The 15728-nt window shown below is 45.5% G+C and overlaps 1 protein-coding gene across 1 annotated transcript; it reads right to left on the bottom strand.

Annotated features, from left to right (window-relative positions):
* Positions 1–52: 52 nt before the first annotated feature.
* On the bottom strand, positions 53–4441 carry LOC123134317 (probable E3 ubiquitin-protein ligase ARI9). Its single transcript, XM_044553587.1, has 2 exons — positions 3677–4441; positions 53–360 (listed from the first exon to the last, which is right to left on the bottom strand). The coding sequence occupies exons 1-2, from the start codon at positions 4267–4269 to the stop codon at positions 288–290; spliced, it is 666 nt and encodes a 221-aa protein (XP_044409522.1). The 5' UTR covers positions 4270–4441; the 3' UTR covers positions 53–287.
* Positions 4442–15728: the final 11287 nt, after the last annotated feature.

Below are 15728 nucleotides of genomic sequence, written 5' to 3'. Positions count from 1 at the left end.
AGCACCGGACATGGTGGGAACAGAAAAATGCTTGAAGGTCTGAAGAATCAACTCAACAAACTAACATACGCTCATAGTCTGAGAATGACAATGTTAGCCAATAATTAAGCCTCAAATGGTTTCGGCACGCTCAAAATAAAAAGTAAACTTGGTCATGTTCCATAAGACAGTGGTGGATGAACGATATGTCATGTCGATGAAATCTCCTGGCGTTGCCTGCTTCAGTTTCAACGGGCATACGGTAGGTTGTCATTGCTCACATTCAACACTCAATACGAGCACACACTTCATTCTCCAGGGCAGCCGTCGTGTTCGAGTTTCCACGGCTTTTGACATCCATAGCAGAACTCAAAGCCACACCTGCCATGGGATAAAGCAAAGTTCTAAATAGCAGAGACCATGTAGCAGTCTGTTAAGAGTTTTTTTTAATAAATCATGAAAACATGAAAAAAAAAGGAAAATGATAAATCCCAAACGTTCAGATTTTAAGCAAGACAATTTAAAAGTTTTCATGGCAACTTTAGTTCACGTGAGATTGGTAAACATGGTTATTTCATGGAAAAAACACAAACTGGGACAAAGTTGCCAGGTTCTAACAACCAAAGTTGCCACCTTGCGTCAACTAAAGTTGACATGAAAAAATGTTTGGGATGATGTGCTTAAAATCCGAACGTTCATGATTTATCGGGGTCCAAAAAATATACATACAATTAGAGATATATTATCACATGTACTTGGCATATACATGTCCAGCCATAAAAAAATCAAGCACTGATCAGGGTTCAATAACTAAGCTTTATATATTCAAAAATCATCACCGCAAAAAATATATATATTCAAAAATCAAGCACCGATCAAATAGGATGCATGCGGACAACATCACACGTCCGAAACCATCCGCATAAGCATAACTAGAGCTACCACGATAATTAAAGTAACAAGGATTCACACACTTTTGGCTTCGCAGACGGATGCGGAAGCATCCACCTCCATCCCTACCGATCAAGCATTATATACTTGACATACACATGTTAATTAATTGGCCCTACTACATAAAATCAGTGGTGAAAATATTGTATGCACTTGCAAGAGGGACCATGTTAAAATTGCTCTATACACATAGCTTTTGTGACAGGGCTCTTCATCATATAGCGGAGTTATAGCCCCGAAAATGGCAAATAGAAACCAAGCTCCATTGAGGCCTTAATTTGAAAACTTCAAAATTAAACTTACTAGTTAAAAAAATCCTGAAAAAATACACATTACCTAAAGACATAATGTACGTGTGTTTAAATTTTCAGGTCGAAATACCTTAAGATAAGGACTACACACAAAAAATATGGGTCTTTTCAGCATATGTACTATTCATCCTCAAAGTCCATGCTTTTTTTGTGTGTGCTTGCAATTCAAGGTTTTTTATTCTGAAATTTTACACATACACATTACATCCTTGTATATGTGTAAATTTTTCAGAATTTTTAGAAATTGAAAATTTCAAAGTTTGAAAATTTTAAAACCAAGAGCAACTCTAGCAGATAGGATATTCCCTCGGCCCGCAAAATAACCGCCGATATACGGTACCAGGACAAAAAAACGTCCTGAACATGTACCGTATATCCGGCCGTCCCGCAAATCTTTTTGCGAGGAGCTCTAAAAATCGGCTGCAACCCTCAAATATCACGTTTTCCGGTCATCCTTTACGGTTTTCTCTATCCCACGCGCGACTTAGCTGGAGGGAAATTTCCGCGCGTGCCCGCTGTTCCGCCGTCGCTCCCTCCGCAAATCTTTGACGACTTTTGCTTCCTCCTTCCACCTTTGGCCACCCCGTGCCATGGAGAGCTTCAGCCTTCCTCTCCCGCATCTTCTCCACCAAGATTTGAGCTCAGCCATGGAGAGCTTCGGCCTTCCACAGCAGCCATGGGTTGCGGCTTTCGGCCAGTGGTAGGGGAGAAGGGGGTTACGGCTGCTTTGGCTTTGCTTGGGCCAGTTTTGATTCCGGTGAAAGGTAAGATTTGTTGCTTTTCTACCTTTTTTCAATTTGGCCAACGAGCGATTTTTTATGAACTCACGATTTTATTTTCATAGATGGATGATATTTGGAATTCATCCTCGTCGTTGAAGTCATATGATTCCATCATAGAGGAGATGCTTTTCGACGACGATGCCGAGCACCTCCTCTTGTTGCATCTCGTCGACAAATTTGAAGCCGACAAGAAGAAAAAACAGCACAGCCCGACGGTCGGACGCCTTCGCATTCCACACAACCGAGCTCTCGGCCACAAATTGCTCATGAAAGACTATTTTGTCGAGGTACCGACCTACATGGCTCGGATCTTCTGTAGGCGTTATCGAATGTGTATGCCTCTTTTTGTTTGCATTGTGGAAGCTTGGGAGCAAACTTGTCGACTCTTCACACGCCGAAGAATTGCCGCCAATTTGCTAGGATTTAGTGCATACCAAAAACTATCGACGGCAATGCGAGTGATAGCATATGGCATCCCAGCTGATTACGCCGATGAGTATCTTCACATTGGATAAGATACTATGCTCAAATGCATGTGGGTGTTTGCAAAGACATTGATCCAAGTATTTGCTCCCGAGTACCCCCGAGCTCCCAATGAAGACAAAAAAAATTGATGGTGATGAACTGGAAAAGCTGCCCAAAGGCTTGGGCCGGGCAGTACACCGGCCATCAATGCAAACTCACTATTGTGCTGGAAGGCGTAGCTTCACATGACTTGTGGATTTGGCATTGCTTTTTTGTGTTGTTGGGGTCTCTTAAGTCAATGTATTGCATAGGTCACATCTTTCTACGCAGCTAGCTAGTGGGAATGTTCCAGCTTGCAGCTACACCGTCAATGGACATGATTACTCCATGAGATATTATCTTGCCGACGGTATTTATCCTTCGTGGGCAACATTTGTGAAGATAATTAGTAAGCTGTTAGGCAGAAAACAAACTAATTTTGCCCAAGCACAAGAAGCACGCCGAAAAGATATTGAGAGGCCTACCAGGAACCCAGATGAGATCAATGCATTTCTTGAGACCTAATGGTAGATTGAAAACTGTGACACACACACCAGCAGCTACGCAATTAGTTCATTAAGCATCAATGGCAATTGTATGAGGAATAGAGACCCATTTTATCAATTTGATCTATTTTTTTCATGTGAGATTTGAACAATTGTTTTAATTCCGGACCATTTGTTATTTGGATTTGAAAAATTGTTGCATTTGAGAGAATTATTGTATTGTATGATGTTAGAATATTCAAGTTTGATATGTATTGTTGTTTTTATTTAAAGCATTAAAGTTTGATGTATTGCCAAGTCGGGCGGAACAGATGCCGCAAACTGACCCGCGCCGCGCGGTACTGCAAATCCGGTTTACGGGGAGCCGCAAACGGTCTCTGCCGTCCGAATATACGGCATCTGCTAGAGTTGCGCTTCGATCTCCAAAATGCACTGCTCGGTATAGCCTCCAGTATTATAACTTCAGATATAAGTCACAAACAAGTATAGTCAATCACCGCAGAAACCAAGTGTTGTTCTGCACAAGGAAATTATTGCTACGACATTACACATCAGAAGTTAGAGGTCGGCCGATAACTCCTAAATTAGAGAAGCATGCATATGGGCGTGTCGCAAATCCATCTAGGTGTTATACAGTACGTACCTGCATGTGATGTGCAGACAGCCATGGGACTTCTCGACGTAGAACCGGCACCGCGGGCAGCGCTTCCATTTGCACTCCCTGGCGGCCTCAACGAGCAGCAGATCCTCACGGCCGCGCTCCTCAGCGCCGAGCTGCGCGAACTCAGCGCAGCTCACGCCGGCGTGCCACGGCACCGCGCAATGCGCACAGAACAGCCGCCTGCACACCTGGCACTCCGACTGCGTCACGCACCCGTCGGACACACCGCCACCGTCGTCGTCCGCCACCATCATCTCGGAGCAGTCGGGGAAAGGGCAGTAGGTCCGCCGCGCCCCGAGGAACATGGACTCGCATAGCAGCCCGCACCACCGCACGAACAGGTCGGCCGGGAGGGCGGCGCGGCACAGCTCCGGGTCGAGAGCGCCGGCGCAGGACACGCCCGGGCACCGCACGACGGCCGCGCCGGCCTCGACCTTGGCGCGGACATGGCCCGCCAGGCACGCCCGACAGAAGACGTGCGCGCACCCGCTGCCGCCGCGGTGGGCCTCGGAAGGCGCCATGGGCTCCATGCAGATGCCGCAGGGATGCTGCGCCTTCCCCACGGGCTCCTCCATTGCTGTGGCGCGAGCTTTTTGGTTGGAAAGGTGGGAGTTTGGCGTATTTTACGGCCTTTGTTGCTACGGTTACGATGAATACGGATCGTTGTGAATCTCTCTCTTTCTCGGATGGTCGGATGCTATAAGATCTTCTTGTTTCGGAGAGAGAATGGCACCATATCTGTTGGTTTAGTTGGGATTTAAAGGACCTTCCTCTTCTTCTTCTTCTTACGGCGAGATTTAAATGGCGTCTGTTGGTTTCCATAGTCTTATGTTCCCAAGGTGAGCGAAAATGATATGATTGGACCGTGTTTTGGTTAATACCATGTTTTAGACTATTGGTTACACAGCAATTGATGCGAGCAACTAGTACCCCTCGAGGGGCTTTCACACGGGAATTCCTATCCGCCGCTCTTTGCGGCAAGATGTGGCAGGTTCGCACAGGCGCGCTCGATCCGATAGGTCGTATTGGGCCGGCCTGTTTAAGCGCTTCTCAGTGTTCCTGGTTTTAAGAACCTTCTAAAGGTTTCCAGCCGGGTTTTGCAGTTTTGGGAACTTCTAAAAGGTTCCTGAACTGGATTTTTTTCTTTTCAATTTTTTTATTTATCCTGTTTCTTTTTTCCTTTTTCTGTTTATTTTTTTACTTATTTATTTTTTCTTCAATTTTCTCATCTTTTCATTTTCATTTTTCTTTCTTAGATTTCTTTTCCAATAAATGTCGCATTAAAAAAATATTACAAAAAATGTTTATGTTTTTAAATTTTGTACATAACTTGCAAAATTTGTTTGCTTTATTTAAAAAAATGTTCACCTTTTTAAGTTTTCTTCACAAACAAAATATTTTTTGTTTCTGAAAATTTTCTCATTTTTAAAAACTTGTTCGGAAATTCCAGAAATGTTCACATGTTCTCAATTTTCTTTAAAAAAATCATTTTTCAAAATTTGGTTGCATGTTTAAAAAATGTTCGTAATTCCAAAATTTGTTTGTGATTTCAAAATTTGTTCACGTTTTCAAAAAAAGTTCAGAGTTTTAAAAAAAATCATGCTTACTAAAATTGTTCACCAATTTTCTGTTCTCATTTTGCAAAAAATGTTTGCATGTTCAAAAAAATGTTTGTAATTCCAAAATTTATTCACGTTTTGAAAATTTGTTCAGAAAAGGGAGTTTTTATGTGCCGCTCATTGAGGCAAACAGTTGGCCACCCGCACAGGAGTGGGGAACATCCTTTTTCTTTTCTTTTGAGGAGTCCAGTGGGGAACATCCTGGCGCTCACGCTGCTCGCCCTGGGCCTGGCCCAACAAGGAAGGGCCTATGCCCCCTCGCTGTTTCTTTCGGGACCTCCTATGTGACGACCGTTGTCAAAGTTACAAGTACTTGTAACTTTGTGGGCGATTTGATGGGCGCGGTGGAAGGCAATTCATGAACAGCAGTTCCAATCTCCGCTGTCAACCCATTTGTTCATCACAAGTTACATGGAAGAGATCAAGGGGGAACTGAAGGAAAAGAAGCTAATAGATGGTTCAGGTAAACTGCAGGTTTCTAAGAGCATCTCCAATGGCCGCGTCAAAAGATGCGCGCGCGCGAGACGTTTTGCCGCGCTCCAGCGGTGGCGGGAAACTCGCGCGCGGGGGAATCGCTTGCGCGCGCGCGAAAAGGCGGCAGCTCGCGCGCTATTTTTGGCGCATCGCTTCCGGCGCGCCTATAAAATGCGGCGCTCGCCACGCGCCTTTTCCACGACTCCTCTTCCTCTTCCTCTGTCACGCGCGCCTCCACAGCTCCAGCGCCCCGCCACCGACGCGCCACCATGCCGCCGCGCTGCCGAGGAGCGTCGGGCTACCGCGGCGTCCGCTTGCGCCCCAACGGCGGGTACTACTCCGAGATACGCTCCGGTGATCTCCGGCTCGGCCTCAACACCTATGGGACGGCGCGCGAGGCCGCCCGCGTGTACGACGCGGCGGCGTGGCGCCTAGGCAGGTCATGCGGGCAGATGAATTTCCAGGACATCTACACGCTCCAGCAGGCGCTGGACGTCGCCCCGCCGCCTCGTCTTAACACGGCACAAGACCGTGCGGAGCACGCTGAGCGGCAGCGCCGCCTCCTCGTCGCCCAGGAGGACGAGCGGGTCATGGCGGAGTGGCGCCGGCGCCACCCGGAGGACGTCGTCTACGAGCAAGTCTATTGGGCAAGGCGCCGCGAGGAGGACACGCGAAGGCACCGTGAAGAGCGGTTGGACAGGCGTCGGCGTAAGGCATTGGCGAATGCGCAGTCGGGTATCGTTGCAGCAAGTGGGAGGTCGTTCTTCACGGAAAACGATGATTGTTTGTTGGACATATGGCTCGATACCTCGGACGACACCGACGAGGATGATGATGGTGATGATGGTAGCGACTTGGAGTAATTTCTATCTAGTTGCACCGTAGTTTTATCTATGCTTTTGAACTATCTATCTAGTTGCACCGATGTAAAATACCTTTGTATCGTTTTTTATTTATGCAATCTATATAGTTTTTATTTATCTATGCTTCCAATTTATCTAAAATAAAAAAAATATTGTGAGCGTGCGCGCTGTATTTTTTGCGCGCTGCATTTTAGCGCAGCTGCTGGAGCCAGCGCAGCTGCTGGAGCCAGCGCTGCGCGCCGCACCAAACCAGGCGATGGGCGCGCGGCAAAATAATTTTTTGCGCGCGGCGCGTTCGGCGCCTGTTGAAGATGCTCTAAATGGGTTGCTTCCCTCCCGGGGCATACAAAATTAAACTATGATGGGGCATGTCAAAGATTGTACAAAAGGGAGCAGTAGGTGTGGTTTGTCGGGATGAACATGGAGTTTTTCAAGGTGCATATGTGGTGACGTATGAAGGTATAACTGACCCTGCAACTCTCGACATTTTAGCTTGCAGGGAAGCACTGGTTTTGCCGCAGGATGTCATGCTCAAGCACATCCAGGTGGCTTCAGACTGTAAGGGTGTAGTGGAAGAGATCATTAGAGGAGCTGCTACAGGACGCAACTGCGTGCTGTTTAAGGAGATTGAAGCACGATAGCGGGAATTTGGGGTGTCCAACTTTAGACATGAGCGTCGGGAATTTAATGGAGAGTAGGTTGAATGGATCCGGCTCATGCTTCCATTCGTGCTCCCACTTCATCCTACGACTGTTTATTTTTCTTTTTCCTTTCTAATCTAATCATCTTCTCTCCTGATTTTAAAGGGGTAGAGTCGGATCTTATTTTGTTCCAATCAAATCAAGCCACGTATGCGAGAGCACGGATGGGCGCACGCGGAGGGAGCAGCCAAGTCTCGTCCAGCTTGAATGGCGACGTCGCTACCGGCGGGACGCCAAGTTTGGTTGTTGCGTCCCCCCTGTTAGTTTATGTATTCCTCTAAACATCATTGTGTAATAAAAGCCCGTCGTTTTCTTCTAAAAAAAAGTGACGACCGTTGTGATTCTCAAAAAAAAAGTGATGCGCGTTGCTTGTAAAAAAAAAAAGTAAAGCGCGTTGCGTCCAACAGACGCGCGCCGCACAGGGGCCTCTCCCGACTAGACCGGCCCAGGTGGCAGCAACAATCACACGTGGAGGCTTGGTATCGAACACGTAAGGCACGGCGGATGTAAACTTTTTCTGAAATTTCAAACGTGATTTCCTTTTTGGATTTTTTTTCTAAAGGCAAAAATTTTCTAGGAATCTCAAACATTTTTTAAAACAATAACTAAATTGAAAATGAGAATATTTCTTGAATGTATGGATATTTCTTTGAAAAGGTGAACATTTTTCTAAAAACAAAAACACATTCAAAACCACAAACATTTTATAAAAAATAGGAACAAAATAAAAAATTGTGACTTTTTTGGATATTACAATTTTTTTAAAAACATGACATTCTTGAAGTTTCCAAATATGAATTTGTGAAATATTTTTAAAACATAAACATTTTTTTTAGTCCGTGAACAAATTTCAAAACAGCGTCATTTTTGAAATTCCAATCATTTTTTGAATTTGTGGACAAATTTGAAACATGAATATTTTTCGAACTCATGAACCAATTTTTGAAACAGGATTTTTAAAAAATTAGCTAACATTTTTTGAATTCCTTCAAAAAATTGAAAACATGATTTTTTTTGAATCTGTGATTTTTTGGGAAAATGGGAGCATTTCTTTAAATTCGTAAACATTTTTGAATTTGTGAAAAATTGAAATTATGTCAAGATTTTGTGAAAATTTGAAATTCTATTTTTTAATATATGATAATTTTGTGAACAGAAGAGAACAATTTTTAAAATTCTAAAGTTTTTGGGAATTTCTAAACATTTATGGAAGTTTCTGGACAAGAATGAAAACATAAATAATTTTCAATTTTTTTTCACAAATTTCAAAAAATGTGAACATCTTAAAATTTGTGAAGATTTGTTGAAAATTAAACTTGAGAAATAAAAATAAAAGTAAAGTAAACAGAAAACAACAACAACAACAACAACAACAACAACAACAACAAAGCCTTTAGTCGCAAACAAGTTGGGGTAGGCTAGAGGTGAAACCCATAAGATCTCGCAACCAACTCATGGCTCTGGCACATGGATAGCAAGCTTCCACGCACCCCTGTCCATAGCTAGCTCTTTGGTGATACTCCAATCCTCCAGATCTCTCTTAACGGACTCCTCCCATGTCAAATTCGGCCTACCCCACCCTCTCTTGACATTCTCCGCACGCTTTAGCCATCCGCTATGCACTGGAGTTTCTGGAGGCCTGCACTGAATATGCCCAAACCATCTCAGACGATGTTGGACAAGCTTCTCTTCAAATGGTGCTACCCCAACTATATCTCGTACATCATCATTCCGGACTCAATCCTTCCTCGTGTGGCCACACATCCATCTCAATATAGACATCTCCGCCACACCTAACTGTTGAACATGTCGCCTTTTAGTCGACCAACACTCAGCGATATACAACATTGCGGGTCGAACCGCCGTCCTGTAGAACTTGCCTTTTAGCTTTTGTGGCACTCTCTTGTCATAGAGAATGCCAGAAGCTTGGCGCCACTTCATCCATCCGGCTTTGATTCGATGGTTCACATCTTCATCAATACCCCCATCCTCCTGGAGCATTGATCCCAAATACCAAAAGGTGTCCTTCTGAGGTACCACCTGGCCATCAAGGCTAACCTCCTCCTCCTCCTCACACCTAGTAGTACTGAAACCGCACATCATGTACTCGGTTTTAGTTCTACTAAGCCTAAACCCTTTCGATTCCAAGGTTTGTCTCCATAACTCTAACTTTCGGTTCCAAAGTAAACAAAAAATAGAAAAAAATGAAAGAAAAAAGAAGAAAGGAGAATAAATAAATAAAAAATAGAAAAATGAAAAAATAAATGAAAAGTAACAGGAAAACCGGTTCAAGAATCATCTAGAAGCTTCCCAAAACATAAATAACCGACTAGGATCCTCACAAAGGGTTCACAAAAACAGGATCGCAAAAATGCTGAGTAGGCCGGCCCGCTCGCCGCTCGATAGCCAGCTCTGGTGCGATAGGTCGACAGTTTGACGCAGAATGCGTCATATAGGGTTTTTCGTTTTTTGATTGCTCATCTCTACGATTGTTTTTCTCTATTTTGTATTTACCTACTAATAAAGCAGCTACCACTTTTGCATGTTCACCGTCATGGCAGTTTTGCATAAAAGTCCCTATGTTTTGGGGTATTCAACCCGTAGTCCTATTTAAAGTGATCAACAGAAAATCGTTTCGTTTCTAGGCTTGCTTCTTACTTTCTATTGGGAAGGATGCACGACCGAGCAGAAAACACACAGGCCAGCAGATTTATGAAAAGAAAAAACACAGGAGGACGGGCTCTCCTTAATGCATACGAGTATGACACCGTCGCCGCCGTCACGCACGCCTGCTCAACCGGTCTTCCTGTCCGGCTACACACCGCCCTGTTCTCCTTCCTCTCCCTGCCCGCCCCAATCTTCTCTTGTGCCACCACTTCTCTGATTTCGATAGAAGGTGGAGTCCATGTTATTCTCAAACATGAATCCATGTAGTTAACTCCTCTTTCCCCATGTCCCCTCCCACCCCTCCTCCCGCAAGCTTGAACCGTGGTGGTAGGTGGTGACCAGCCACCATCATGTACGTGCCTTGTGCGTCGTGTTCAAGCCGTCCAAGGCCGACTTAGAGTGGTTCGCTCGCAAGCCATCGCTATTCTCCATCCCGATACTCCGCATATGGATTTTCATCTCTGGGTTCAAGAAAATTGTTGGTGAACTTATATTCTTTACACGTGATCTTGAGCTAAACTTAAGGTCCTATGTTTTATTGAGTGGCAGGCAGGTGAGCGATATGAGGACCATAGATAGCGCCTGATTCTTCTTTAGTGTGACACCCCCGATTCAATCGTACACTAATCATACACGCAAATGTGTACGTTCAAGATCAGGGACTCATGGGAACATATCACAACACAACTCTAGACACAATTTAAAATAATACAAGCTTCATATTACAAGCCAGGGGCCTTGAGGGCTCAAATACAAAAGCTCGAATACAAATGAGTCAGCGGAAGCAACAATATCCGAGTACATACATAAGTTAAACAAGCTTTGCCTTAAGAAGGCTAGCACAAAAGCAATATGATGATCGAAAAGGCAAGACCTCCTGCCTAGGACCTCCTAACCACTTCTGGTCATCAGCGGCCTCCATGTAGCAGTAGGTACCGTAGGGCTAGTAGTATCCGTTGGCGGTGGCAACTGGCTCCTGGGATCCACCATCTGATCGCAACAACCGGGTATAGAGGAAAAGAGGTAGTAAAGCAACCATGAATACTCATCCAAAGTACTCACAAGACTTACATTAGAACTATACTAAGTATGCATTAGTATCAAAGGAATGATTTGTATCAAAGGAATGATTTGTATCTATGGACTAAACTGCAGAATGTCAGAGGAGAAGGGAAAGCTTAGCCTATCAAAGACTAGAATCTTCAAGCATCTTGTAGCATTTAGAAGAGTACAAAATAGCAGATTATAATTAACAAGCATGTTGTAGCATTAACTCCCAGAGATACTTTATCGACTCCCTGCGAGAAAGCAATCCCGGAGCCATCATAACCATCTCATGTCTCAAGTATCCATTTCTAGTTGTAATGGATCGGGGTAAAACTCCAAGCGTCCATTACCGTGGACACGACTATTTGAATAGATAACTTCCTTGCAAGGGTGCACCACATTACCCCAACACGCTTGATTACTCTGGCCGGACACACTTTGCTGGGTAATGCCCGGCCTCAAAAGATCAACATGTCGTAGTCCTACCTAGGCTCCACGGAGAGGTCCCCGCCGGTGTACATCCTAAGCACTCCGGGGTATTGGGTCCATCGCCCGTTGCACTCTAGGTCATTGTGCGCAGGGGAATACCAGCGCCACCTCTGCCTGGATGGCGTGATCCAGCCCGAGCATAATGCTGAACTAGACATCTGACAAAGCTTTCGGAAGAATCATACGATGCTGAGTGCCCATAGTTGTTCCCGCGTGGCGGTTAGTGTGTATAGGCCAGTGGCCAACTTAGATCAAATACCCAAACCCTTAGTGTATTCGGAGCTCGCGGAGATGGGCACAGACTCATGATCATGTGACCCCGTCGCCCCGTCTCGGGGAAATATGACAAGGACCAGGCCCAACCCTCTCACTAGGGTGGTCTACCTGCCCGGCCGTGCCTCGTAATTATCTTGCGGGTACCCTCCAGGTTAACCCGACTTCAGTAACTCTCGCGGGTACAGCTCCAAACCGACCCATCTTCAACAATAGTCTCAAGTATTGTCCAGGTAACTATTTGTTGATAACATCAAGGGGGAATCCAAGGAATCACCCTCGATGGAATCCACTTGATGTAATTGTCAAGGCGAATTTAGGAGGAATCACCCTCGAGGTTCACTCTTGAGGTGTTGCACAACAGAGTCATTGGGAGTGTTGAAGGAGGAATCACCCTCGATGACCATGACTGAATAGCTACAATACAGAGTTATCATCAGGAGTGCTTATGAGGTATCACCCTCGGCACTCGATAGTAGCTCTATAGAGTCGAGCAACAAAGGGGGTGTGAAGTGATGTGTGGGGCTCTGGACGTCGATCACATCGGTGGAGTCATCGATCATCAAGCTGGGGTAACTAGGACAAGATGAGGGGTCATTGGTTGATCACTAACCAACCTATACTAAGCAGTTTAGGATAAGCAGGTAAGGTACAACAACAAGTTACAAAAGCAGGCTATGCATCAGAATATGAGCAATTAAGAACTCTCTCCCTGCTCTGTACCTCACCATCGTTCTCTCCCTGCTCTTTCTTGCCTCGCCGCCACCGCACCACCATGCCGCCACGTTGTCGGTAAACTTGGGGATACCGCGGCGTCCACGCGCGCCCTCCGGTGGCTTCTCCGCCGAGATCTGGTTCCACAGGATGCGCCTCGGCCTCAACACTTTCGACACCGCCCACGAGGCCGCCCACGCGTACGACGCGGCGGCATGGTGCCTCTGGTGGCCTCATAGGACATTGAACTTACCTACGTGGGAGCTGGCATAGGATATCATGCCTCCGTTGCGGCTTATCACCGACGAGGATCGTCGTGACAACCGAAGGTGGGAACACCATCTTGGCATCACCGAGATGGACGAGGAAACCATGGAGCTATGGCGCCAACGCTTCCCGCATGACATCATCAACAAGCGCAAGTTCTACATGCAAAGGAGGGCGTAGAGGGAGAAGAGGAGGGAGGAGCGAGCCGCCTATCGCGAGGACAAGCGTACGCGGAAAGCGGCCGCTCGATTCAACTTGAAGCTAGGAGCAGCGTTGCCCTGGGACTCCGGCGATGATCGGTATCTTGACGCCTACATTGAGACATCGTAGGAGGACATCACCGAGGAGGAGTCGGACAACGAGGAGTAGTTGAACTATCTATTTTTTATCTATCTATGCTATATCTATGTTGAGAACTATCTATGTCTCTACTCTCTACTCTTTATCTCTACTTCTCTATCTCTACTCTCTACTCTTATAAAAAATAGAGTTGGTGATGATCGTGTGCCTGCCATCCTGCAATATAGGCCGTACGATTTATATATGACGGATAGGAAGGAAACTATAGCAATTTTTGCAAAAAGATACCCACACCCCTCTCCACATTTGCAAATAAGGCCTTCTCTCGTTCATCCTTTTCTCTCACAATATAAACTACTCATACAAACGCATCTTGATGTTACGTGCAATGCATGGGCATCTTGCTTGTATCTATCTATGCCAGTATCGACTCAGAGTCGAATGTGTATCGAGTCAGAGTAGAAAGGAGAAAAAATATAGCGTGTTAGCTGGAGCGGCATGCGCACAGAATTTTTTGCAGCAGTGGCTGGAGCCAGCACTCCAGGCCCACAAAACTGGCTATTCCGGCGCTGTAAATGCCTTTTTAATGCACCGCATGTTGCGCTTCTGTTGGAGATGCTTTAACATGGCTGATGAGTGCTTTAATGTTGCCCACAAGATGCGTGAGTATTACTATATTTTTCTTGCCATGTTGAGATTTTAAAACCATGAGTGCGAACATGCAGAGGAGCAATGAACACCAAACACGGGATACTGGGGACATCTTCAAGGAGCGTGGCAAGTTAAAGAGGAGCTGCACCGAACCTGTAATACGAGCTTTGGTAAGTAACACCCTTTCAATTACTTTCGTTTAGCCTCGTGTTCTTTGATGTGTATATTTTGTAGTTTTTGTTTATCTTAGCCTCGTGTTCTTTGATGTGTAATAAGAAGAGTCTGAATCGTCCTAATGCTTTCGTTTTTAGCTTGATGTAGGAAGTGGGTGCTCTCACCTTGGAGTCTGTTTTATATTTTTCCTTTTGAATTCACTTCTCTGAGTCCTGTTTATCTGGCTTCTACTAAATGGATCTGGGTTGCCTTGAGTATTGATCTAAAAAAGAAGTAACTTCATGTCAGGATGTAGTTCCTGCGAGGATGGAAGTATGGTCAACCTCGAGATCATGTTTCCAAAATGAGGCTGGATTGAACACAAGGTGCCCGTTCCCTAATGATGCTGGATTAGACACAAGGTGCAAATTCCCAGATGATGTTGTATTACACACAGGCCAGGTGGAGTCGTCAACTGTTTGTGTCCTCGTGGCTCTAGTAAAGGCTAAAAGAAAGCATGCAGCAGCCCTTGAGAATGTAGCTGAGTTCCTGAAGAAGCGAAAAGAGCAATCAGATGCTCTCTTCACCCAAGCCAAAGAAGAGATGGAAGAAGCCAGAAAGAAGATAGCAGAGGTAGAGCAGGCTAAGCGTCTCCTACTATCTAAAACTGTTGTCAATACAATTTTTCCTTCATAATAGCTAGCTTCAAATGTTTATCCAGTCAGCATGCCTGTTGTGATGTCCTGCATCTAGTGATGTGGCACACTTTTTTTTCGGGTCATGTAATAACAACAATTACTTTCCAAACAATAATAGATGAAGCATTGGACATGCTATAGTTCACGCGCAAGCCCCCAAGTTCGACTTCCACATCAAACTCATGTTCACAGATATCTGCACATTCATAGATAATGTCCACAACAATTATTCAGTTCAAAGCAAAAAAAATTGAGGAGAGTTATAAATAAAGAAAAATCTCTAGTTCCTACTACCAGTGCGAGCACAACAAGTCAAGACCATGCGTAATTAATTATATTTTGGTCGTTTTTTGACTAATCACGAATAGTTTTGGAAGCAGGTATAATTTCTAATGCTGGCCGTGGCTGAGGTCCACGATGTTTTGAGCCAAACCGGGCAACACATCGGGTGTCTATACCGGCGACGCGGGTGGCCGTAGCATTCGTGGATTCAGAGCGGCGGCGGCTCCCTTGGTCTACTATTCCTCAGTGTCGGTGGTGGCCGCAAACATGTTGGCCACCTCTGCCAACATGTCGCGGTTCCGCGAATGTTTGTGTCGAATGGCACGACCAACCACGGTGCACTGGACGCCGTGGTCCCCCGTCTGCCAGCGTGCAGCAACTGGCCACTCCTCTGCGACCAGGCTTGGAGCGTCGAGTTGATGCACCAGGGGCAGGATATGGGGAGCAGCGGTGTGGTGCGGTTCTTGCCAGGCGTCTGGCCTTGTTTAAATAGCGAGTGGACGAGAGGAGCCAGCCGAAGTTGTGTTCTAAAATTCCGGCCGACTCATGGAAGGATGTGTTGCAGGCACACGCGCGGATTCAATGGAGGTAGGCGGGGTAGTCTGAAGCCGGTTGCATGCGGTGAGGAGGTGTGTTCAGCCTAGCCTGCAGCAAATGGGGCCCTCTTGGCCGGCAGGCCGGTTCAATGTCTACGCTATGAGAGGTCGCATCTGTGTCAGAGCAATCACTCCCTCTAGTCCTTTTTGTTTGGGTATAACAAAATCTCGTTTTCCATTCACATTTTACAAGTAAAATTCATGGACAAACTTTGACCCAAAATATGATGGGGACTAGTA

This window comes from Triticum aestivum, chromosome 6B (genome assembly GCF_018294505.1).
Source record: "Triticum aestivum cultivar Chinese Spring chromosome 6B, IWGSC CS RefSeq v2.1, whole genome shotgun sequence".
NCBI classification, from domain to species: Eukaryota; Viridiplantae; Streptophyta; class Magnoliopsida; order Poales; family Poaceae; genus Triticum; species Triticum aestivum.
Note: the sequence above shows the minus strand (reverse complement) of the source record. Positions and strands in the feature narration are given on the sequence as shown.